The 24,142-nt window shown below is 50.0% G+C and overlaps 1 protein-coding gene and 1 long non-coding RNA gene across 2 annotated transcripts; one reads left to right on the top strand and one right to left on the bottom strand.

Moving 5' to 3' along the window:
- Nucleotides 1-496: 496 nt before the first annotated feature.
- On the bottom strand, nt 497-21,694 carry EXOC3 (exocyst complex component 3). Its single transcript, XM_040630593.1, has 14 exons — nt 21,627-21,694; nt 20,781-20,838; nt 19,701-19,891; nt 17,921-18,140; nt 11,602-12,283; nt 9,438-9,555; nt 8,481-8,606; nt 7,277-7,377; nt 5,557-5,667; nt 5,313-5,463; nt 3,852-3,974; nt 2,274-2,435; nt 1,837-1,964; nt 497-998 (listed from the first exon to the last, which is right to left on the bottom strand). Exons 3-14 carry the CDS (start codon nt 19,842-19,844, stop codon nt 827-829), a joined length of 2,238 nt encoding a protein of 745 aa, XP_040486527.1. The 5' UTR covers nt 19,845-19,891; nt 20,781-20,838; nt 21,627-21,694; the 3' UTR covers nt 497-826.
- Nucleotides 21,695-21,709: 15 nt separating this feature from the next.
- Nucleotides 21,710-22,974, top strand: LOC121102773. The gene is made up of 2 exons (XR_005834908.1): nt 21,710-21,875; nt 22,123-22,974. It is a non-coding gene; the product is annotated as an uncharacterized LOC121102773 (long non-coding RNA).
- Nucleotides 22,975-24,142: the final 1,168 nt, after the last annotated feature.

A 24,142-nucleotide genomic window follows, 5' to 3' on the forward strand; every position in this document is an offset into this window, starting at 1 on the left:
ACTACTGCACTGTGGGGAAGGGTCAGGACCCACACCCAGCCCCCCGTTTATGCAGGTGCAGCCTCGGAGTTAATTTACTACGAGATCCAGGACTCGTGCAACACGAGGCCACCACGAAGCAGCTGCTATACGAGAGGGGTCTAAGGGATCCCATATCCGCAATAAGCAGATCCTGAAATGTGCACCAGATAAATGTGCACGACATCGCACAACATCCCTCACCCGCCAGATCTGCTCCCGGGGGAGGGTGTGGAGTGGCACGCCAGAGGGACACCTGCCTGGCCTCAGTGGGGTTGCGGGGAGGACGTTAAAGAGCCTGTGGCACAAGTCAAGGGGCACGCAGCATGAGGGGTCGATGCAGAGCTGCAGGACCCAGGCCCCCACTCCAGGCTGAGGCGCACCTCCGGGTTACACATCGGACGACCTGAGAGCAGCCTCCAGGCACTGGACACACACTACATCATCCCTAGTAAGAAACCCTTCAATTCGGGCAGTCTGCATTTCCCTGCAGGAGGTTAGACTCTTTATTGAGCAGCAGAGTTTTGGAAGTGTTTACACTGTGCAGAAACGAGGGGAGACCCAGGGGTTAAGGGGGATGGGCACATGAGGCCCTTCACGCCAGAGCCTGCCTCATAAAGGACATTACAAACTAGGAGAAAGCCGGACGGACCATGGCTGCAGAGTGCTTGCTCTTCGAGAAGCCGTGAGCGTGGCCCCGGGAGAGGCAGGCACGTGGTCCTGGGTGTCTCATGTTACTCTGGCTGCCACACATTTCCAAGGCTGGGGTGATGAGCACAGCATCGCAACAAGACTGGGGCCCAAGAGGCTACTTGAGGAGCTTTGCCACATTCAGACTGGGAACCACGATCTCCTTGAAGATGGGCACATAGTTGGGGTTTGCCTGCGTTGGGCCCTGCTCCAGCGTCTCGATGATGGTCTGCTTCATGTCCCGGCTGGTATCCCCTCGCATGGCCAGGAGCGCGCCAATGTGCTCATCCCTGCAGGCGGTAGGGAACACCAGGGAGTGTCAGGGGCTGCAGCTACAGCTGCTCACCCCCCACGCCTGACTCAGACTCCCCCCCAGTGCTCCCCTGGCCTGGCTCGGCCAACACTGAGGCCCCAGAGCAGGGTCAACAGCTGTAGATGAGAGGCGCATCCCCCTTGTCATGACAGGAGAGAAAACGGAGTTCTCCACTCACCGTGGCCTTTTCTTCAACCTATAATCACAAAGTTTTTTAAACTCTGCTCTCCTAAATCTTTAACAGACTGCCTAACTAGAGTGAGAGGACCCTGGAGAGACCAGGACCACCAGTTCCTCCTGCTTCAAGCAAACCCACAGCATCGGCAAAAAGAGAAGACGCTGGCTGACGCAGGATGGTGGCGGGGGTGCCTCGGTTGCGAGTGACAGGTACATGGTACATGTGCTCCCTTCCCTGAATCCATGAGCACAAGATGAGCTTCCTGAAACCACTCTGCTCTGCCACCTCCCCCCCCCTCAATGCACAGAGCATGGTGACGCCCCACCCGCACTCAGGCCACCTGCTCCCCACCTGTGTTCTGACACCTGGGAGATGCGTGAACCAAGGCTGGGGTCCCACGGGCCCCAGGTCCAACAGCAGGGCTAGGGGACACAGAGGGACATGATGCGTCCATTACTGTTCTCTGCAGCCCACTCTGCTCCTGGCTATCATCCACACAGCCTGTCTTCCCAGGAGCCGAGACCCCCAACAGTGCACATGCCCCATGGTCAGGCTCCACCCCATCAGTGACCCTAGGAACGAGCTTACTCCTCTGTTCCATGATTTCCAGCTGAAAGAGAGGGCACGTGGCCCTTACCTGATGTCTGGGTATTTGCTGACCAGAGTGGAGACTTCCAGGTAGAGCAGGGACGGGTCAGTCAGCTTAATAACTTCGGCAATGGCCACAATGGTGTCGCAGTGCCCGTCTGCATCCTCGCCAAACCCCTGGAAGACAGTGTGCATGCAGCTGCCAAGCCCTGTGAGGGGACACCCACAGTGGAGCTGTCCTGTGCACCCTCAGCAGGGACGCTGTGGGCAGGGGGTGGGCAGCCCACAGGGGCGAGACCAGTCTGGCTACTGCCACACCCACGGGGCTAGGAGTAATGCCCGGAAGCTACCTCCAGCCACAAGGTCCAACAGACATTCCTGTGCACACAAGGAGGACCGATTGGTCACTTGGTCCTTGATGGGACTGGCCGTGATCAGCTGGCCTAAACAGCGCTGGGGGGGAAACAGAGCCAAGACAGCACTCACGGAGGCCAGCTTCCGGAACAGGAGACGGAGCTGCGCGGCCTCCCGGACCATCCTCTCTGCGCCCTCCTTGCGCTCCTCTGCACTGCGGAAGGAGATGCGCTTCTGCATGACGGCCCGCAGGTACTCCAGCACCACTCGCCGCTGAGCCTCTGCAGTCATCCTCTGCCGGCAAACACAGGGTCAGCAAGGCAGAGGCTCCCGCTGAGACGCCCAGCCCTGCTCCCGCTGTGGCAGCCCCCTGCTGAGACCCTCCAGGCTCCCCACTGAAGTCCCCCCCGCGCCCTGCACCGCACCCCAGGCACCTGCTGAGACCCAGGCTGGCCAGGCAGCTGTGCACGGCACACGCCCTCCCACCTGTCAACAGATGGCAGAACCTGAAGGAGTGCACGTGCGGGGTTTCTTTCAAGTAAGTGCTGAAAGGAAACTCGTGCCCAATCGCATCAGATGAACCCCCCAGACAAGCCCCCACAGGGAGGGCTGCACCCAGGCACGGGCTCCTCAGGCACCAACTACTGAATCAACATGCCATATGTTTAAAGAAATTAACACTGGAACCAAAACTGTGCAAGCAACAGACCAGACAGCAGCACACGGACTTCCGACCAGCCAGAGGCTTCGGACAGGACAGTTGGGGTTCCAATCACCAGGTCTCCCTATAGATATCAGTCTTATTGGCAGAGCCACAACAATTTCCTTTAAAATGAGGACTTAGACAAGGGTTACACTGGGTCCCAGTCACCACAGCGGGACAAGAAGATATGAAAGGTGTGAGGACCAGAAATGAAAACGGTGTCACTGTTCACACGACACAACCGTCTACACAGAGATCTAAAAGGGTCCTGAGACAAATCCCAGAAACAAACAGAAAGTTTTACAAAATGTCTGGACATGAGGTCAGTATGTTAAAACCACTGCCTATAAGCCAGGAAAAAACATCTGGAAAGCCTGACTTGTAAAAGGGTCACTGGTTACATCAACAACAGCCGACACTACCTAAGGCCCTGAGAATCCGTGAGCAGAGGCCCAGGTCCTGCAGGAGGAAACAGGCTACTCCAGGGAAGCCCCAGAGGACATGCATGCGGCTGAGGCACACAGGGGCTCCGTGCGTCTGTGGCAGGGCTCCTGGGTCCTCCAGGGCTCAGCTACACAGAGAAGAACCCTGGGGCCTCTGCTGTAGTAGGGAAAGGCCAGCAGCCTGCCTGTGCCCTGGACAGGGATCCTGGAGCGGGAACTGCCGCCTATCCCTGGTCCACAGCCGCTGCCCCCACCCTCCCTTCTAGGGGTTTCCGGGGCCGCTGAGGAGGTCCCTATCATGAGCGCGGCCTGTGTCTGCGGCCGTGTGTCAAAGAGGGTTTGGTGGGGTGTCAGGAGGCATAAGGTTAAATGAACAGAAGCACCATCGCCCCCACCTAGCTTCTCTCTAGACACGGATGCCTCCTGCCTGCCTTGGGTTAATAAAACCACCTGTGAACGTCCACTCACAGAAGAACCAATTGGACACTGAGCTCCACAAAAGATGCCAGGTGGGCTCCAGCTTGCAGGTGAGCTCCCACCATGTCACTGTGTCTACACTCTTACCTTTTTATACGGCTTTTTAATTTTGGCAAAATCATTGAAATAGTCCTCCACGGTAACACAAATAATGTCCACAGCATTGGATCCTAACAGCCACTTCCTTGTCATCAGCTCACTGAGATGTTGCTGAAAAGAACACAGAAAACATCACCTGGACACTGTCCCCGAGTCACGTGTATCAGGAGGAAGGTGCTGCCGAGCTTCGGTGACATTCTGTGAGAGCAATACACACGGAAAGACTCCCCTGGCACGGAATCCACAAACACGTACGGTCACTACGTGAGACATTCGTTACACACAACTTCGGTGATGAGCTGGCGTTCACTGTGGAGATCTGTCCGTTCACACACTGCCTTTGCTGTTTGGGTATATTACATGGATATTCTGCATTCAGCCAATCCTGATGGACATTTAAAACTGTTCGCATTTCGCAATTAAAAAGAACAGCGTGATGAACCTGTGCGCATTTCTGCAGGTGAAACCCCAAAAGAAGAACTGCTCAGCCAACAAGTGTGCAAATTAAAACCCCGGAAACTTCCCACACGGCCCTCCAAAACCACAGCTCCGGGTCTACAGAGAACACACGAGAGCATCCCCCTTCCCGCACCTCCAACACCACCTGCCAAACTGCGAAGCAACAGAGAATGCTCGGTTCCAGTTTGCCTATCTCTGAACATCAGGAAGACAGGGTACTTTGTTCTCATTTAGGACACTGGAGATCCCTTTTCTGTGAAAGGGCTTACTTGTGTCCTTTATCTACTTTTCTGTTATAGTTCTTTAATTTTGAAATAATTTCAAATGCATCCATTTCATCTGTTTTCTAAACCATTTTCGAGAAAGTTACAGACATCACAAAATGATCTCACCAATCATCCCAGAAGCTCCTCTCCAGCTACTTCCTTCCCAGCAGGACCCAAGATGATCTGGTTTTATTTTTAAAATATATTCTGGTTTCTGCCCATACAGCTATATAATGCTAAACCATCTTTGTATTTTTGAAATAAACCCTCCTTGTTCTTAGTGTACTGTGCCTTTGATATGATGCTAAATGCGTTTTGTTAATGACTTTGTTCTGTATTTTTATTCAAAGCTGAGACCGGTCCCCATGATATGTGTGCACACGTGCATGAGTTCTCAATTTGGTTCTGGTATCGAGAATTTGCTAATGAACAGTCCGTCTTCCTTCTACATACTTGTTTCCATTTTGTAATCCACCGAGCAGATTAGTTTCCTTAATATTTCATGGGAGTCTGTTCAACTGTACATCAGAAGGACCTCCAGTCTGGGCCTGTGTCACACAAGGCATACATCACAGAAAAGCAAAGGCCCTTTCACAGTGAGAGAAGTGAACTGGAGTGTCAGCTCCACTCGGGTATGCGGTCACAGGGTGTATGTTCCAGACGCACAATGGATGGAAACACTATTTTCAGCCTGGAAATAAAGTAGTAAAGCACCGGCTCCCACCTCCAGGTCCAGGAAGACCTCCTCCAGCAGGCTGCTGCAGCCCTCCCTTGCAATGGCGTCCAGAATCCCATCCATGCTCGGCTGGTTCAGAGACACGCCTTCTTCTACTTCATTTTTCAAATACTTCCTTTTTAAACTGACTATGGATTCTCTGTAAGGGAACAGTTAAGGCTCGATGAACGGCTGAGCGCCCTCACCTTCTGCTCGTCGGCTCCCGGTCGCCCCGCGCACCGCGGTCACCTACTTAAAGGTCTGGCAGTTGTTGACGACGGCGATCATGTACTGGACGTAGCAGTGCGGGCGCTGCCGGTCCCGCAGGTGCTCTTCCTTGTACGACTGAGCTTCCTCCTTGTATCTGAGAACACAGCCCCCAGCAAACCATCAGGAAGGGGGAGCCCGGGGGTGTGCCAAGCACCACAACGAAATCACACCCGATAAATATATTTGGCATCGTTAACATCCGACCAGGTAAGTCTTTACAAATAAAATAAATTTTTGGATAATCTATACTAATGAAAAATCAGGGAAGCTAATCGTTTTAAATGGATTATTGAAAATAAATTTTATATCAGGCTTTGAAACGTGATTCAGTATTCTGAGTATACAAATATTTTGAAATATTTGTGAGTGGAAAATTATTATTTTATCTGACACAGAATCTGCCTAGAAAGTCATACAATAGTGTTGGAAACATTATCAAATATTAGATAAAATGTCACTTTCTGAAACTTTCCCTGAAGAAATCAAATTAAGAAATTACTCAAAAATAAATAACTTATTCACTTGAGGTCAAGCAAACAAGTAACTGAGATCACGACATATTTTACTTTTGAATTCATTACAGAGACTCACGCACAACAGCAGAACACAACACACTGTACGTATGTGTAAAAGACCTGAAGAAAGGAGCAAAGTTGGCAATTAAAGGGAAATATTTGTGCATTTACCCCCCTTTCTGTCCAACGTGTGGTTCAGGTAATCAAACTGCTGAGGCTGACGAGGAAAATCTCCTTTCCGCTAACAAAATGACTGAGGCCACAACCCCCAGGGGCATGTCTGGCGGGATGCTCGGCTGCCCGGGCGGAGCAGAGGGACACACGTCTCGTGATGTGCGGCAGTGAGGACCACACACACACACGGCCTGTGCGGCTTCTTGCACAACAGTCAGACGGCGAAGAGGAATCTCACAAGCCTTCAGGGCCAACATGTGGCTCACGGGGAAGGCAGCCAGTCGGGGCCACACAAGAAGGTGCCAGGCACTATGACAAATCTGCATGTGTCCACAGGCCAGTGGCTCAAAGAGGGGCAAGGCCACGCTACTGCACCTGAGACCCAGGAGCCCAGACCTGCTCCTGGCCCGGTCTCACACACAACTAGAGCAGGCACGTCTGAAGCCAAATGCAAACCTGGTGTCAGAAGGCCCTGCAGCCAGAGTAAGGACATAGGGGATGAAATGCCAGGATGTCTGGGATCTGCTTTAAATTACTGGGGGTGGGTACAGATGGGCGAGGGGGGCCTTAAGGGACAGCTTTTGAAGGTGGACGATGGGTCAAGTTTTTTTACACCACTCTTTCTGCTTCTCTATAGGTTTGCAAATCTTCACCAACAAGTCAAAGGGAGGGAGGAGTCCTGGAGACACATTCCCCAGCCCCGTCGGAGGGCCGACTCCCAGTGATGGGAACGGGGAGCCGCCACCTGATGGACTCCCTCCCAGGCCCTGGGCAGTGGGGACAAGAGAAAGGAAGTGTCTGGAAGAGAATCTAACTCTGGCCCAGCAGGCCCATCTGGGCTCTCAGGAAAACAGTGTAACCCATTCCAAAGGCTTGTTTCAAAGTAACGAAGGTCACGACAGCAAATCCAGGCTTACAGTATTTTTTACTCTCAGGCATATTAGGGTCAAAATTTTGCTTTTAAGTTTTAAAAACATACATTTTCTAAACGAGCACACTGGCAAAAATACATACCTACTCAGGAAAGAGTTCATTTGCTGAAGACACAAAACGAGCACCTTTGTTTTCAAATCTTCACTTATCTGAGCAGCAACCTGAAGATTCTGTTCAAACATCTAAAAATTGGAGAATTTATGAATTCTACTATAAACTTACAGGGTGCAAGTTTCCCATATGTAAAACCCCTATCTGCCAGCTGACAGTTACAGTCAGAATTCATAAAGAAAGAAGGAAACCACTCAAAAAATAACAAGTGAGTTAAATGAACAGCCTTCTCACCAGATGAAAAAACCACCCAAGTGAATCTCCTCCAAATTACCTGTAACAAGCTGGTCTCCGCAGAGAGGGAAACGTGTACTGTCACTGAGCTGACAGGGAGACGGGGGCTCGGGGAGGGCAGGTGCGGCTGGGGTTGCATGGGTGCCAGGGGCTGGGCTGTAATCTGTGACGTGGATTCCTTACGAAGGATTGGGAGCTGAGGGAAGCTACACGTGGCGAGGCGGAGAAGGGCCCGAAGGCCGACCTCACCCCAGGCACGTGGCACGTGCAGTCTGTCATGACACCGGTTTCCAAAATAAAGGGGAGGGTGAGGACCCCTCTGCTACTCAAGGTGTCACCCAGAGACAAATGCCCACGGCGCTCACTTGCACCTGGCTGGCGTCCAAGCACAGGCCAGTGACATGATTCCACACAAGAATGAGACATGACTCAGCCCTCCTCCTGCCAGAAACCTTCCTCCAAGAAGAAAAGCCAACGGACCAGAAGAAAAGGACAGTAAGGAAACCAGAGGACACCAGCAGATGCCGGGCATCAAAAAGTAAAGGAACCATAAAGAGGCACAATTATGGTTAAAATAGAAAGGACTCTTCCCCAAATCCATCAGGTTATACTCAATCAGGTGGTATTTTAGAAGACAAATCTCAGCCATTTCCAACATCAGAAAACATCAAACAAGCAAACTCAAATCTGAGCGTCACATGCAAATAACATGTGATTCGGTTCTAGTTCAAATTCAAACACTTTAGGAAAACTAGAGTAACTCTGGGCAAGACTGCTTGGACAGGCGACCCTCTGTGTCTTCTGCTCCAGACAGAGAGGGGCTGAGGCACCAGGAAGGGCTCCTTCTGTCTTTACAAAGGGAGGCACTCTATGTTCATTTGTATAACCCTCGGACCCCAGGAGCGATCCGGCAATGAGCCTCAGAAGCACACGATGGTACCTGGAAGACAATGGCAGGGAGTGTCGTCTGGTAGTACCCATCCTGGTCGGCTTCGGGCTCTGTCTCTTTTATCCAGTCTTTCTTGTCTGTTTCTAGTGCTTTCCGCAGCCAGGCAATGATGTTTGACTAAAGAAGTTTGGCATTACAGAAAAAGGAAGAACAGAACATGCCACGCTGAGCAATGCACACGGCGTCTCCTCAGCAGTGCAGCAGCAGAAACCAAATTCAGGGCCCTGGGAGCCGCTATTCCCAAACAAGGGGTTGCCGGAGAAGCCATCCCACAAGCTGCCTCCACGGCAGGTGCTGCCTCCGCCGACCAACTTTCGGACGAGCACTGCACTACAGGAGGGGCCAGGCCGGTCAGCCGTACACGGAAGCATGGGGCAGACGTGCTCCCAGCAGGCTTGTCCACGGAAGACCAGACAGCAGCACCATCACCTCGGGAACACAGACCCCTCCCTGCTTCCCACTGTGGGGCTCAGCATCTCAGGCAGAATGCTGTCTGCTACTCGGGCTCCCCTTGTCCAAGGAAGCAGACCCTGACCTCCTCCTGTTACTCGCACACCACCTGGGGGTTACGGGAGGGAGGGGTGTGGGCACTTGGTCCCCAACTGCCACCCTCCCACTCCTGGGCTCAGCTCTAGGAGGCTGGCAGGCACCACTGCCCATCAGGCTACCGGGGGCTGGACAGGCTCACTACTCCAGCCAGAGGAGGTTTCTATACCTGCAGGACACGCGCTTCAATCTCCAGATCCAGGCAGAGAGTGAGCCGCCCCATCTAACTGGCCAACACACATTTCAAGATCCAATTTCCCAGAAACAGAGCCCACACATCCTTAGGAAGTGAACATCAAAACAGGTTTTTCCCCCGTCTTGTTTTGCCCACTGGCCTCGGTTAAGGCATGACTTAAGAGAGCCAACACAGCCTGGTTCGGGACCATGCAGCACTCTACTCACAGTGAGAGTTGACATGTATGTGTCAAGCAGCTCAGAGACCACGTCTGGAGAAAGCAAAGGCTCCAGGATGCTGACATCCACTTCTGGGGCCAGTTCTATGTTCCCCATCATCTCTGCACTATGGCAAAACCAGGTATGAGAAAGAATAATTACTAGGGAGACAGAAAGCACTCAGCTAAGTGTTGCTATTTCTTCTGACACACAAATGTCCAACCAGATGTGTTGGTCTATCCTCAGCACCTCCCCCTGGGGAAGGCCAGGGCCTGGCAAACCAGAGGTGCTGAGCAGACCAGTCCTATCAAACAAGGGAATGACGAACAAGGACAGTAACTCAGAAACATAAGTGCGGAAGTTAACGTTGCTGATCCCTGCACTTCATAGCAAAACATGAGTCAGCAAAGTATCAATGCATTCAGACAACTGTGCTTAAGAGAGCAGGGATATGGACAGAATTTCAGAAAAAAGTTTCCATAAAAAACAGTTAATATCTTTGTGTGGCTAGGTCCTTAAAAGTCCAAGATTTGAATGTTCAGCAAAATCACACGACTGTTGCCATATTTCCTAAATACGTATTTATGAAGAAAACAATGAGTACTATCAGCTAATCTACTATCTATAAGAAATACAAGGTCTTCCTGAGTGAAAAGGCACTTCATAAAATTCTGCAAGTATTAAAAGACTATTCACTCAACCTAATTTTCACCCAAGAACCTTTATTCAGTGTGAAATGTTTCCTGTATGAAAGCCGCTCAATTTTTCAAACGAGAAAGTCCAAATGCTAGAAGGTGATGGCCAGGGGCGCCTGGGTGGCACAGTGGTTAAGCATCTGCCTTCAGCTCAGGGCGTGATCCCGGCGTTCTGGGATCGAGCCCCACATCAGGCTCCTCCGCTATGAGCCTGCTTCTTCCTCTCCCACTCTCCCTGCTTGTGTTTCCTCTCTCACTGGCTGTCTCTACCTCTGTCAAATAAATAAATAAAATCTTTAAAAAAAAAAAAAGGTGATAGCCAGTATGCAGGTGTCCACACACAGAAAAACACACAAAACCAAGACACGAAACTGTGCACACCAACAAATGCACACCCAGTTTGGTGGCTGGAGCAGGCACGAGGGCCCAGGGCCCAGATTCTACTCCTGCTCTCCACTTGCTGGCCACGTAAATGCTGGAAACATGGCTCTCTGTGCCTCAGTTTCCTCACGCACAAAATGAAGATGATCCTAACAGTGCTGTCCTCATGGGGCAACGTGAAATCGAGGCCGGTACAGAGAGGGCCACAGGATGGGGAAATGGTGATCACTCCGGACTCGTGCGCTGGGTGAGGGCAGTGCCCGGGAGGCAGGACCCAGGTGTGGCACAGTGAAGCTGCAGATGTGCCAGACAGAGTGACCATCATCATCACGGGTGAGAGACAGTTTCTCCTATTTTTTTATATTAAGATGTACGTATTCTCTACTGTAACCAGTTATTAAAATACAAATAAAACATCCAAAACCTGATTGCTAAAGAGGTTTAACGAATTTCCGCACACGAGCAGCAAGAGAGGCTAAAAATAATTCCAGAACAGTAGTTTATACTGTTCTCTGTTCATGAAACCCTGCAAAATCAAAATGCACCTTCTCAGCTAGCTAATCTTAAAGAATGTCAGAATAACCCACCATTGCCTCAATTTTCAAACCCTATGTCAAACGCATACAAGCAGAAAATGGCTCACTTCCCTTTTGTGAAGTGACAAAACCTCAAGGCGGAAATGTAAAAAGATTTTTCCAGGATACTGGTGAGTAGAAACCAAGCGGGGGGGGGGGGGGGGCACTGGAAGCCAGGAGCAGTGTGTCCGTGTGTCCTCCCCCGTCCACCGGGGTGAAACCACACCCTCAGGGAGCCGCCGCAAGGAGGAAGCGGGGTGCACGGTGGGCACTCAGTACCACAGAAGCGCCCAATGCTGAACTGCTCAACAGAACTGGAAGTCAGGGGCAGAAACACCACCCAAACACAAGAGCATTCACACAGCCAGAGGCTGGGCCCTGACCTCAAGGTTAAGCCCCCAGATGGACCAGAGGGGAGACTTTCACCAGCAGGAAAACAAAGTCTGAGGGTGCTGAGCACATGCTAGAGCAAAACAACTCAACTCCATGTGAAAGAAAATACAAGAGCGGCTTGGGAGTTACCTCGTGTAGGTGTTTAAGACCCACGTCAACAGGCTCACGATCTCATTGGCTTCCAGGTCTTCGGACGCAAGCTCCTGCATCCGCGTGCTCAGGGCCTGGTGGTACATGTTCAGAAGGTTTCTGAAGATCTCATAATGGGGAGGGAAACACTGAACCATCAGGTTTTTGGCAACGATGAGGTCATCTAGGACGTACTTCCTTATGATTTCCAGGTGGCGGACGAGCCACATCTTGTCGGACTCCCTGGTGTCTGCCTGCGTGCCCTCAATTCTAGTAGTCACAGTTCTGTCCAAGATGGTGAACATTTTCTCCTTCCAATTCTTGGGCCTCCCAGGAGGAACAAAACTAGTTTGTTTTTTTCGGTCAAGGATACGCCTATCGATTTTTTCTTCCCTTTCGATAATTCTAACAACTGAGACCAGCAAGGTGGGGTCACGGCGAACAGTGACCAGTGACCTCTGCAGCACCATCCACAGCTGCTTGGCCAGCTCGTCTGAGAGCCCCTGCGTGCTTCCAAAGTAGCTGTGGATGAGGGTCATGTCACGAGTGTTTCCACTGTCCATGCGGTACTGCTCATACATCAGCCCATCCCGGGAGCACTCCAGGTCCATCAGCTTCCGGTGAGCCTGAAGGAGCGCCCCTTGTTCTATGAGGTCCTGGGTCTCCCTCACAATTTCGGGCACTAGGAAAAAGGCACAAGATGGCACAGTGAAAAATCACACAAAAGGCTGTGTAGGACCCTGGGAAGATGGCCAAGGAGGGAGCACCAGGAACCTATCTCTGCACCCAGACAACAATTGCACTGGCAGAATCTGTCTGAGTGACTATTTTGGAACTGTGGAGTCTGCAGAAGGCTGGCAACTTCCAGGAGATGGCTTGGCAGTAAACAGTGGTTAACTTTGGTCAATTTCAGCTCTTACCACAGGAGCACCTTCCCAGCACCAGCCCCAGCCCAGCCTGCCACGCATTCCCAAAGCAGCTTGCACATAGCTTGAGGGAACCAGGGTGAGCAAAACACGTCCTCCAAAAACTGGGGATCTGTGCTCCAACTGCTGGTTGCTGTCTCTAATCAGGGAGCTGCAGACACAGTGGTGGAACCCGCTGTTACTGCACTCAGGCCACCATTGTTGCAAACCCCTCGCCCTAGAGCCAGGTGACTTCTGGGCGATTTAAAGAACCAGTGCCTCTATTCCCCTCCATTTTTATTCCCTTCCCCCTCCAGACATTAAAGACTAGGATATTCAAAAGCAACCTCATACACGGGGGAATTAAAAAGCGCCTGCACATGCCCAGGGAAAGGTCCAGCTCAGAAAAGACCTGAGAAGATCTTCAGTTTACATCTCAGTCTGATCCTCAGCTCAGAGACAGCCTACAATAACCAAAACACAAACAATAAACAAGAATCAGCATACCCTGGGGAGGAGGAGAGCTGATTTTCAGAGTTACTATGTCAGCAGATCCAAATGTCCGACATTCAACAACAAAAAAAATAAATCACAAGACATAAAGACACAGGCAAGGATGGAGGTTCAAGGGGAAAGATAACCCAACAGAAACCATCCCTGACAAACACCAAGTGGTTCATCTACTGGATAAAGACTTTATCTTTTAAGATTTTATTTACTTACTTGTCAGAGACAGCGAGTGAGAGTGGGCGGGCACAAGCAGGGGGAGCGGCAGAGGGAAAAGCAGGCTCCTCGCTGAGCAGGGAGCCTGACGCAGGGCCACATCCCAGGATCCTGAGATCACGACTTGAACTGAAGCTTAACAGACACCCCTCTACTGGATGAAGACTTTAAAACAAGTCTTAAATGTGCTCCAGGGACTAAAGGAAAACGTGGGGAAAGTCCAGAAAACCATACAGGAACAAAATGCAAACATCAATGAAGAGATATGAAACCTAAGAAGAAACCAAAAAGAATTCTGGAGGTGAAAACTACAATAACTGCAACAAAAAACCTACTTCAGGGATTCAAAGGCAGATGTGACAAAAAGAAGAATGAATCAGCAAAGATGGGACAATGAAAATTACCAAGCACGAGGGACAGAAGAGTGGACACAGCCTAAGGGACCCGTGGGGCACCATCCAGTGGACCAACATGCACACTGTGGACATCCCAGAACATCCCAGAAGAGGAAAAGAGAGAAAAGGAGACAGAGAAATTATCCGAATGATCAAACTTGCTTAACTTGATGAAAGACAGGAATATAAACATTTAAAGCTGAATAAACTCCAAGTAGGAAAAACTCAGAGACCCAGAACAAGACACATTACGAACAAACTGCTGAAAATCAAAGACAGAGAGAAACTGGAAAGCAGTGAGGGGGAAGCACCAGGTCACCTACAAGGGAGCCTCAGTGAAACCACAAGCCGACTTTTCATCACAAACTTTGGAGGCTGAAGGGCAGTGGGCTGGGACTGTCGAAGTCTAAAAGAAAACAACTGTCACCCCAGAGTCCTACATCTGGCAAAACTGTCCTTCAAAAGTGAAGGAGACAAAAACACACTCCCAAACAAGCACAAGCTGAGTGCTCCTAACGCTGGAGAGCTGCCCCAGTGAGTCCTGTGGGTGAGATGAAAGCGTGCTGGATGGTAAGATCACAATAACGGTAGACACACCGGCAGCTGGAAAAGCTAGTGTGATGGTAACTTCGGTTTGTAACTTTACTTTCTGTTCTACATAATGTAACAGACTAATACATTTAGGGGAAAAAATTATTTGTCCAAAGCTAGTATTACTGTAGCTGGTCTGTAACTCCACACTGTGCTTTCCACAGAATCTGAGAGGCTAATACATAAAAAGCAATTAGTCTATGTTTTTGGACAATGTATAAAGATATAATTTTGTGACATCACTTACTGAAAGGAGATGAAACAGCACTGTGTCAGAGCAGAGCTTTTGTCTGTTACTGAAGTAAAGCTGGTGTAAATTCAGAGTATTTTAACTTCAGATGTTAAATGTAACTCCCACAGTAACCACAAACAAAACAACTTCTGAATACATAAAACAGGAAATGAGAAAGGAATTAAAACATTTCACCACAAAAAAATCAACTAAACACAAAAGACAACAGGAATGCAGGAAATGAGGGGCAAAACGGCTGTAAGTCATATAGAAATCAAACAGCAAAACGACAGAAGTAAGCCACCCATTTTCAGTTCACCCATTGTTTTAAATGTAAATGGATTAAACTCTCCAATTAAAAAACAGAGACTGGCAGAACGGAGAAAAACACAAGATCCAGCCACATGCTATCTGTAAGAGACTCACTTGTGATCCAAAGACACAAACAGGCTGAAATGAAAGGGTGGGAGAAGACATTCCATGCAAACCGTGACCAAAATAGAGCAGGTGGCCCCACTAATGCCAGACAAAATAGACTTGAAATCAACAAGTTTACAAGAGACAAAGAAGGCATCATATGTTCATAAAAGGCTTTTTACAGCGAGAAGACACAATTATACACAATTACACACCTAATGAGAGACCATCAAAACATACAAAGCAGAAATTCACAACACTGGAAAATAGACAGTTCTCTAACAGTTGGGAGACTTCAGTGTCACTCACGGTAGTGGGCAGGACAAGCAGTCAGGAGATAAGGACACAGAGGACAACCACCTCTAACAGACAGACACAGAACACGCCACCCACAGCCACACACACGTTCTTCCCAAGAGCACATTTTCCAGGATAGACCTTATGTTAGATCACAGATTAAATCTCAATAGATTTTAAAAGGTAGATAGTATACAAAATATCTTTTCCAGGGGCGCCTGGGTGGCACAGCGGTTAGGCATCTGCCTTCGGCTCAGGGCGTGATCCCGGCGTTATGGGATCGAGCCCTGCATCAGGCTCCTCTGCTGTGAGCCTGCTTCTTCCTCTCCCACTCCCCCTGCTTGTGTTCCCTCTCTCGCTGGTTGTGTCTGTGTCAAATAAAATCTTTAAAAAAAAATCTTTTCCAACCAGAATGGGATGAAGTTAGAAATCTGTAACAGATGAAAAATTCACATATTAGTGGAAATTAAACAACACACTCCATCACTGGATCAAAGAAGAAATCACAAGAGAAATTAGAAAATACTTAGACAAACAAAAGTAAGAACCCCACACACCAGAACTTAACGGCATCAAGGAGAGCAATGTTTAAGGACAAGTGTATAGCTATCAATGCTTATATTAAAGAAAAAGAAAAATACCAAATCAACAACCTAACTTTATAATTTAGGGAATGAGAAAAAGAAGAACAAGCTAACCCAAAGCTACCAGCAGGAAGGAAATCATGAGAAGAGCAGAAAGAAACAAAATAGAGAACAGGAAAACAACAGAGAAAACTGACAAAACCAAAAGGTGGTTCTTTGAAAAGATCAATGACTGACAAATCTTTAGCTAAATGAACTTTAAAAAAAGAGAGAGAGAGAGAAGACTCAAATACTAAAATCAGAAATGGAAGTAGGGATATTACTGCTGATTCTACAGAAATAGAAAGGACCACGAGAGCAGTATGAACAACTGTACGCCAATCAAGAGGTGACCTAGACGTAGCAGCAAAGACCTACGAGACTAAGTCATGAAGAAACAGAATATCTCAACAGACCCACAACCAGTAAGGGGAGGGGAAATGGGGAGCTATCATTTAATGGGTGCAAAGTTTGGTCTTTCTGTTTTAGTTTTACTAGCATGTCACTGACACACACCACCATACGGTTTCAGTTTTACAAGATGGAAAGAGTTCTGGGGGTTGATGGTGGTGACAGCTGCACAACGTGAAAGTAAAGTAACACCAAAAACTGCACACTCAAAAACAATCACGACGGTAAATTTTATGTTAGGTGTATCTCATGTTAAAACAAAGTAGGGGAAAAGGCGGTGTGCACAGTACTACCAAATTACAGGCAATGAATCTTCCCAATGAAGTCTACTCCTAACAAAAATACATATATAACATGGCCTCATTCATTCCTCAAGGGAAGAAAATTATTTTCAACTCTTGTGGATGACCTTCTTCCAGTAAAGTAACTTTTTGGTCATTTGGCATGAGCTTTAGAAGACTGGAAGGAAATGTTACCAATCAACAGGAAATCGTAAGGAGGGATATTAACTAGCAAGATGCTGGCTCAGTGTCACGAAGGGCATTTGGGCTTGGGGACTACTGTGTTCCAATTCCAGGCAGTTAACAGTCACCAAGATGAGCTGCTTCCTTAGCACCCACTGTGGAGTCGGCAACGCTGCGCCATTCGTGGGAGGAACGCGAGAAGCAACTTGGAATGTGGCCCTAACCATCAGACCCCCAGGAAGACAAGCAAGGGGGCCAGGTACTTAACAACCTGCCTTCAGACGCAAGCGTGAGAGGAGTCCGAGGAGCGAAGCTGGATAGGACACAAATTACCAAGGTACAATGCAGCTGGAGCAGGGCCACCATGATGTGGCTTTAAAGTGGTATGAAGAACTGTGGCACATTATGCTCATGGGTTGAACAGAGTTTAGGGAAGAACAGAAAGAATTCAGAGACCAGACCCAGGAGAAAGGAAGGGAAGGGGTCAGACCACTCCAAGGCCTCTTGCTGGGATACTGGTGACTCTGACAGAGGGGAGGGGATGAGGGCTGAGACGGGCCCTAGACTGTGCTGAGCAGACATGGAGCCCCACCCACATGACAACTGACACTGTTCCAGGATAGGCTGCAGAGCCTCTCACTGGTGAGGTACTGGGACATGGCTCTGAAAGGGCCACCCCCACACTTCCTGTCCCCACACCACCCCAACCAGCCCCAAGGCCTCTACCAGATCCCGCTCATTGCTGACCAAGGCTGCAGTGTGTGTCCCTTCTCTGCTCTCCCCACCCCCGGCCTGTGCACACTCTTCTCCACCCGGGAACTGCCACTCGCCTCCATTACCTCTCCAGCTGGGAACTGGCCCCTCTCTGTCCTGTTCACCAGGACACTTCTCTCTTTTTCATCTATTGGAGTCCCATCTGGTCTACTGATTTGACAGCCACACTGCAGCCCACGGAATGAAGCTCACAAGCGCTTCTTCTCTTAACCCATTTCTGTGCCTCTATCCAAACAGAACTATAAGTATCCTACTTGTTCAACTGGTCCCTTCCACCCTCAGGGCAAACAAGAAGTTAACTATACAGGTGGGAATCAAACCCACTGTCCACACCGAGGGAGGTCTACAAGACACACCGCACAAAAGCTGGATCCACCTCTACATCACCCGTACAGCAAAGAAAAATGAGTCACGGGGAAGAGAACAGACAGCACTTTGCCTCTGACCCCCAAGGCACCCACCACCCCCAGCTGTCCCCACGGGCCACCTGAGAAGATGTTCTTGAGGTTTTCCACAGCTGCGGCAAGCTGGCTGTGCCGCACGACAGCATCCTTCACATCCTTGAGGCTCTCAATGGTGTTGATGCTCTGCCTCCAGTCTTTGCTGACGTCGGCCAGGGACCGCTGGATGTCTTTGACATCGTTCAGTGCGTTGTGCAGCTGGCTCAGGCCTGTGCGCACACCGTCCAACTGGGACTGGATCGCAGCCTAGGGGAGACACCCGGGGACGAGGGGATGGTGAGCAGAGCTGGGACAGCCACAAACACGTCTTCCTCAGGTGTTTCAAGTTCACAGGAGACAAATTTCAGTAGCTGCAAACAGTCAATACTCAGAGAAAAGAGAATACAATTCAACAAGGACTTAACTGATTCACAAAATAGCTTTTTCTGTTTTTCACTGCAGCCGTAGAACAGAACAATGCCTTTTAAACTTTGTTGAGAAAACCTCCTAAACTACTCATCCAGGCCCTCAGCCTGAAGATGCTGGATACCACGACGGGCATGCCTCAGGTCCCGTGGCTGCCCCAGGCATCCCTCAGTTCCCTCAGGCCTCATCTGAGGCTGTCAGGACTCACTCATCAGCTTTGAGGTAGAGGGCTTCCTGCTGCTCAGCCAGGACCAGACTTGGCTCAAGGATGGCTGGCCCTACTGCAAAGAACTGGTACATCTGGGATTCAGACTCACTCCGTGGGCATGCTGAAATGCCATCAGCAAGTGGTACAGCCAAAAGGGAAGGGGACATGAAGGAGGGGCAGCCAGGCGAGGGGAGGGGAGGCCAGGCCAGGCCAGGCCAGGTGGCACAACCAAAGCCAGGAACACATTCAACCCAGGAGCCGTAACTTACACACGGAAATTATTGATGATGGTAACGGACCACACAAGTTTTCTAGGCCACTAGTGATGATCACCAGTTAATCCCACAAATTTCTGGATCAGATCAAAATGCTAACTAAAAATGTAGCAGATCCAAACTCTTTTAAATTAAAGTAAAACTACTGTTTTAAATAAGTCTAACCAGTAATTGGATACTTCGTTTTGGTATAAATGAATGATCAAGTCTGCCATTATCCAGATGCTAACAGTGTTTTTAAGTGCCATATGAATGTGAAAATGAACTTTCCTCAAAGGCATTCTCTTCAACCCGGAAGTCTGCTCTACTCCCTGTCACTCACAGCACACCACGGTCTTAACATTTTTATAACTACACTGAATGTATGTGTTTTAACAAAACCTCACATCTTCATACAAATTAAGTTGAAAGTCAAACCAATCATAAAATACCTTGAAAAAGAGTAATTTTCTTTCTTGCCCCACTCTCACATTCTTAATAAATGTGCCTCACTCTCCTTCCTCCCCAGGGCCAGCAGAGTGCCAGGCACATAGCCAGCCAGCTACAGTGTGTGCTGAAAAGTTCTAAACAAAATGCTCTCTGTGGCACTCTATAGACCTGCTAACAAATAAGGATAGCTGCTATTCTTCTAGTATTGTTTAAAATTTAAATGGACACTTCTGGATGCTAGAAAGGTTGTTCCTCAGTGTTTCCAATATACCCACAATCTTCTCTGTAAATCTACTGCTCGGTAATACAGTTTTGGAAAGAATGTGTTAAGTAAAGGTGATGGTCTGTTCTGCCTCTTTCTAGATCATCACAAAATCTAATTTAGCAAAACTACAATGATGATGTTATACAGGAACCCAGAACTCAAGATAAATGGATCTGTCCTGACTGGGAGTAAAGCGGATGGCTATGGCCTCTCTGGTCTCGTACCTTCAGTCTGGCCTCCACGGAGGCCTTTTTCCGGGCCTCTCTTCTTCGGTACTGCTCCACTTTGTCCAGCTGGTCCGGGCGCTGGAGCATTCCAGCAACCCTCTGGACAGCTGTTGCTACAGCCTCCAGGTCCGTCTCCTTCATGGTTAAAAAGCAGGCGGAATCTCAGCACCTGTCATACTAGAGGTATGCTGTGTGGACAAGGAGAGAGGGAGCAGGAGGGGAAGATGTATTAGGAAGGTAGAAAAGGTAGGTACAAAACTCATGCTCCCTGATAGTCTCAGCTGGTCACAGTGGAGCTACAAGGAGAACATCTGAGATCATTAATCCAGTAAACCTTAAAGCTAAACCAGGATTGTGAACTCCTTAATAATAGATACAAGCTTTCAGAACTCAGATACGAAGGCACTTTTACCTTTAAGTAAAGCAGACACATTTACAGCTATAAGCTATGAACAAATGGAGGATGTCTCTACGTGGACTTCACACTCCTCATCCTATCAGATGTCAGTCTCCAAGGTTCTTCTCTCCCCCAGACACAGCCAATTTCTGAAGCCTTCACAGCACCCTTTGGCCACACTGGTGGGGCAGCTGCGCCAGGAGGCTTCAGAGAGGACACAGAGGCATAGGGACAGCACATGCCTCAACATGCCTCACCCACCCCCAGCTCAAGTCCCAGCACATGCCCCTCAAAAGTCACTACTGAGGCGCCTGGGTGGCTCAGTCGGTTAAGTGCCCGACTCTTGACTTCGGCTCAGATCGTGGTTTCAGGGTCGTGAGATGGAGCCCCATGCTGGGACTCTGCACTCAGTGTGGAGTCTGCTTGGGATTCTCTCTCTCCCTCCCCCCACCCCCTACCCCGGCTTGCATGCGTGTTCACTAGCTCACTCTCTCAAATAAATAAATAAATCTTAAAAAAAATTTAAAAAACATATTTAAAAAATCACTACCATCTGTAATATCTGAAATTCTACTTCATACATTTAACAACCCTAATAAACAAAGATGAGAAGGCAAAAGGCACCTTTGCTCAGGCACGACCTGCAGAGCACAGATGCTCGCACGCCAGAGGAAACCTACCTTCCATCCCAGCTCCAAAGCCCTAGTCCTGGCGCCAAAAGGGGTATCCGGTGAGCGTCTGGCAAATGAGAGGATTTAATAAACATGTGTTCCCCTGACCTCAGACATTACACTATTCCCATGCATGTCTTCTGTATACAACTTCTTAAAGAGATGAAAAAGATCTGTCCTCTCCCTAAGTTCCTTATCCCCACCCCCACGTGCTTTCAGCAAAGCCCTGATCTCCACGAACGACGTCCACGGAGGGCTCTGTATTAAATAACCACCGTCCGTACAGGCTTTTCGCTCCTCTTTCCAACAGCACTGTGCCGCCAGCACGGCCTCTCCTTCCATCCGACTGGTTACTACCCCAACGCACAAAATCTCAGCGGGACAGCAAAACACGCACATGCCAAAGGCGACAGCCGTAAACCCCAGCACCGGGAGGCACGCGTTCCCGTGAAGCCCACATCCACTCGCACAGGTGACTCTGTGCCTGCACGCTTCTGTTCCCGTTTGCTCGGACACCTTCCCGGCACTGCCACCGACCTGACAAGCCGCGCATCCCCCCGGCCGGCCCCCGCGCGCGGCCCCCGCAGCCCTCCAGCGAGCGGCGCTCTCGGAGTCCAGGGTCACCTCCTCGAGCCGGGAGGCGGGGCGCCGGGACGACGGGGCCCCGGGAGGACGGCGACGCCACCGCCTCCGCCCAGCCTTCCGGGCCGCGGAGCGCGGACGTGGTCTGGAGCGGCCGACTGAGATGCCCACCTCCCGGGGCCGCGCGTGCCCACCCCCCAGTCCTCCCACCTCGGCGACCACCGCCCCAGAGCCCGCCCTCCGCCGCCGCCGCCGCCGCCGCCACCCACTCACCTCCCGCGGCCGCCGCCCGGAGCCCAACCGGAAGTGAGCCGCCCGCGGGCACTTCCGCTTCCGGCAGCACGCCGGAAAGGCGGGGCCTGAGCTGTCGGACCGAGCGGTTGGCGACCTGTACAGGGATTCCTGCCGAGGGGCTTGCGCATGGGGAGATGTGTGGCCTGAGGACGGGGCCGCCCTGGGGGTGACCATCAGGACGGGGTCCCTGCCCCGAGGACTGCTTCCGTGGAGCGGAGCGATGCTGGGGTGGGGAAGGTCCCTTTCTCGCGCAGCCCCTCTTATGCCAGCCCTTCCTGCCCTCTCCCCTCGGTGTCCCCAGGCTGGCCTCCGGGGCCCGATTCTCGGGACTCACCTCCACTATGGTGTCTTTCCTCGTGTGGCCTTCTGCCCTGCCTCTCCCTCACTCCACCTCCTTTGTGTGCTCCCCGCGGTTTCCTTTAGGGATGCTCTGCCCTTGTCAGCTCACACCTGTCTTTCCCCTACGGTGTGGCAGGGGCTTTGCCTCCATCCCAGACCAGTGACCGGCATCGGGCAGACGTTCAGTAAATTGATGAGCAAGGTGGATCACAGTTGGTCATCAGCCACATCTGAGTGCAAACCAACACCCCCGTGCTCCTGGGCAGCTTCATGGTGAGCGGTTGCTGTTACCCCCGGAATCAAACATAAACTCGGGCCCTCAGGACCAGCACATGTCACCATTGGCGGTTCTGCTGAGTACGGACAGAACCGAAGCCCATGGGAGACAGCCCACCGTTGACGCTGGGCACGTCTCAGGGACGAGGAGTGTGGTGGGGCAGAGCTTCAGGGAGCGGAGGGAGCCGGTCCCTGCGTTACAGCGTGGAGGAGAGGCCCACTGGTCAGAACTAACGCCCAGAGTGAGAGCGCAGTGCTAAGCCTCTCAGATTTCGGGGTTAGCCTGCTGAAGAAGCACTGTTTGCCTGCGCACTGACTGAACAGGAACCATTTCGCTGTTACAACCACGAGACTGCAGGGATAAGCACCTCCTGAAAGTCAGCCAAGTTCATACAAACAGGAAGGAGACCAGCACGCAGGAATGGGAGCTAGGGAGTGGGGTGCGCCAGTGTGCGCACACAGCAGGGTGGGGGAGGAAGATGCAATTGTGGGAGCCCCCCCGCCATCCGCCATGAGCTGACCCTCGTACAAGGGGCAGTACTTGGGCATACTGACTCTGACGCCAATGCCTTTGTTACTCGGTCTGTACCTAGCAACTTACAAAAATATATGACTAAGTTGAGCAATGAAGAATGTAAACAAAAAGTTGAAATTATGTTTGAAATTATAACTGTAAAGGTATTTTGAAATTAATAAAAAAAATTTGCCAAAATTATCAAAGCTTTTAGGCTTAATTCAAAATATAACAACACTTAACATACCTGGGTGGAGTCTTGTGCTATTGACATTTGTGTTTAGAGATAGGACTCCCTAAGGAGGTAGGAGCCAGGATGGTTAATATTGGGATGGTTGTTAAAGGACTGTTTTTCTCCTTAAAACTAAAAAAAAAACAAAACTTGATTAAAAATTTTTTGACTTCTCTTTTTGGCAGACCAAATAACTAAAAGCCTCCCATAAAACATCGGATGAAAATAGCGACCACCCTTTTAAATCACCCTTTTCTTGAGCCCAAGCAAGCTCAGGGAAGCATAAAGGAAAACTACCCTAGAGCAAGGATGGGTGAGGATGGGAGGGGGCTAATGCCCAGGGCGGGCTTTCGCACCCATGCGTGGGGTCGGGGCTCCTCCATGAAGCAGATGCTCAGAGGATACATCCTCAGAGCAAGCGTGGACCAAAAAAAACAAACAACAAAACCCTCAAAAGCAGCTTCTCCCAGGTCCTGGGCTCTGAGTCAGGGAAGTCCAGCCCCCCTCCCAAGAACTCAGAGCTGGGAGCTAGCACTTCACTTGGGTCTAACCCCCTCCTCAGCCTAGCGGCTCTCACCGAAGCCCTTTGACAGAAGCAACCCCAGGAATATTTCTAGAGAAGCCCCCCAACCTTGGCAGGAGTAAAGAGCAGTCACAAGTTCTAAAAGCCCTGAGGTCCTTGTCTGTTCTGGGAGAATAGAGCTCTTGATTAGCTCCAGCTTAGACTTTGTTAAATATACATGAGGAATAGAACCAGAATTGTAACTTCCAAACAAACGGGAAGGAACAGAGAAAAGAGCGGCAATCCCATTAGGGACACAGGGCAGGAGAAAAACACCAAAGGACGTTGTACCCAGAATGTAGAAATACATTCAAATGTATCAACTATCAGAGCACAAGTAAATGGATTTTAAAACAGGCAAATGGTTATGAGAAAAACATCCAAAACACAAAGGAACAGGGTGGTCAGGGCCATAGAACGCTAGGGAGGCAATGTTAGTATCAGACAATGTGGGCTTAATGTCAAAGGCACTGTCCGTTTTTTAAGATGCTAAATGCATAAGCCATAAAGAAAAAGACTACAATGCTAAAATTTTAAACTCTTGTATATTTCATAAAAATCTTTCAGTGAAA

The sequence above is a fragment of the Ursus maritimus genome, unplaced genomic scaffold (genome assembly GCF_017311325.1).
Source record: "Ursus maritimus isolate PB19 unplaced genomic scaffold, ASM1731132v1 scaffold_15, whole genome shotgun sequence".
Lineage (NCBI taxonomy): Eukaryota > Metazoa > Chordata > Mammalia > Carnivora > Ursidae > Ursus > Ursus maritimus.

Excerpts from the sequence above, each read along its gene's own strand:
- EXOC3 (XM_040630593.1), bottom strand. The coding sequence starts at position 19,844 with ATGAAGGAGACGGACCTGGAGGCTGTAGCAACAGCTGTCCAGAGGGTT. Across the intron at positions 2,436-3,851 it reads TTAAAAAGCCGTATAAAAAG|AGGATGACTGCAGAGGCTCA; the intron begins GTAAGAGTGTAG and ends GTTTGCCGGCAG. Across the intron at positions 999-1,836 it reads AGCAAATACCCAGACATCAG|GGATGAGCACATTGGCGCGC; the intron begins GTAAGGGCCACG and ends TACCGCCTGCAG.